Here is a 1,673-nt window from a genome sequence, read left to right on the forward strand (position 1 = left end):
GTACAGGGATTGCCTTGATCCATTCGACAGTTTTTTTGGCTCTCCGGCGTACTGACAGCGGCGTTCGAGTAATTAATTTTTCAGTTAGCCTTTCTGGTAGAGTCTTTTTATCCTGTTTTTCGCCGGGTAGGGGAATAGCCTGAATCGATTCATCAGTTTTTTGGGTCCTCCCTTGTTCTGGCTGCGACGTTCCAGTAGCTAATTTGTCAGTTAGGTCGTCTGGTAGAGTCGTTTTATCCAGTTTTTCGTCGGGTAGGGGAATAGCCTGAATCCACTGGTTAATTTTTTCGTTGGGAAGGAGATTTTCTGAAACCACTTCGTCCACATTCCGGTTCGACAGGGAGATTGCCTCAACAAAGTCGCCAACTTTTTGGCTGTGTGCAAGGTCTTCTTTGGTCTTTTGGTGACTCCTGCCTTCGCCCTTCTTCCTTACTTTGGACCCCACTCTGGATTTCAATTTGGGTTCAACTTGGAATCCAAATTTCTGTTTCAGTGTCTTCATTACTTTGCTCTCTTCCTTCTGGAACTTATTTTCTTCCTTCTCCTTCTGCTTCCCTTTCTTCTCTGGCTTCTTCTCCTTTGGCTTCTTTCCCTTTGTCTTTTTTCCCTTTGTCTTCTTCTCCTCTGGCTCCATCTCCTCTGGCTTCTTCCCCTGCGATTTCTTTTCCCCTGGCTTCTTTTCCTCTGGCTTTTTTTCCCCTGGCTTCTTTTCCTCTGGCTTCTTTTCCTCCTCATTTATCCCCCCCATTTGCTCCGGTTTCTTCTTCTTCTTCTCCTCCTCCTCCTCCTCCTCCTCCTCCTCCTCCGTTGGCCCCTCCTTCCCTGCCTTTTCGCCACCCTCAGCACCAGCACCAGCAACCGCATCTCCACCCTCCTTGGACAAACTCTCATTCCCTGTGGGAATGATGTTTCCAGGATACTCTGGTTTTGACCCTTTCAAAGCATTAATGTACTCAGAGTGGCTATTGAACACAAAGGACTTAACATTTTTTCGGTTAATGGTTATGTCACAAGAAGAACATGACACTTTTAAAAAGTAGGCTAAGAACAGGAGGTTGAAACAGTACAATAATACGCATGGTATCATTTTTCTTTAAAAAAAAAATATATTAAATTCATGCTCAAATGATGGCATTGTTTGGGGGAACAAAAAGTAAAATTTGTTAATAATAATAAAAATTCATCAATATTCAATTTTTTTTCTCTTCTTGCAAATTCCTGTGTGATCAAATTTTCTTGCATTCGTCATTATATGGTACGTTAAGCGGGGGATTGATATACAGCGTAGTACATCCCGCTGTGGTTACACAGCGTGGTACAAATCCGGTGTGCCGCCTACAGCGCGAGGGAGGTGCAGAGAAACACGCGCACTTAACTTAGTACGTATACATTGCCTTCCCCGTTCTCTTCAAAAAGTACTTGTAATATAGCAGAGGGGGGAAAGGCACAAAGCAACAGCAGTCGTGACCGACCGTCGCAAGAAGCTGCGGAAGAAAGAAACTATATACTACGGCTAAATGCCGTGAAAAAGTTGCAATAGTATAGCATCACCAAACAGTGACAATAACTTTTTTTTTTTCCTATAATTCGTGTTATCTTAGGAAGAAAAAGTTCAGCCACAAGGAAAGATAAAAAACAAAAAAAAAAAAAAAAAAGGGAGAAAAGGTTAAGAT

At 42.7% G+C, this 1,673-nt stretch overlaps 1 protein-coding gene across 1 annotated transcript in view; it reads right to left on the reverse strand.

The window, feature by feature from the left end:
- Positions 1-1,087, reverse strand: part of PCYB_133150 (lipase) — a gene marked incomplete at both ends in the record, with an annotated part of 5,600 nt that extends 4,513 nt beyond the window's left edge. Inside the window, one exon of the mRNA XM_004224340.1 lies at positions 5-1,087. Coding sequence (XP_004224388.1) covers positions 5-1,087 — 1,083 coding nt within the window. The remainder of the gene's footprint in view (positions 1-4) is intronic.
- Positions 1,088-1,673: the final 586 nt, after the last annotated feature.

Source organism: Plasmodium cynomolgi, chromosome 13 (assembly GCF_000321355.1).
Source record: "Plasmodium cynomolgi strain B DNA, chromosome 13, whole genome shotgun sequence".
NCBI classification, from domain to species: Eukaryota; Apicomplexa; class Aconoidasida; order Haemosporida; family Plasmodiidae; genus Plasmodium; species Plasmodium cynomolgi.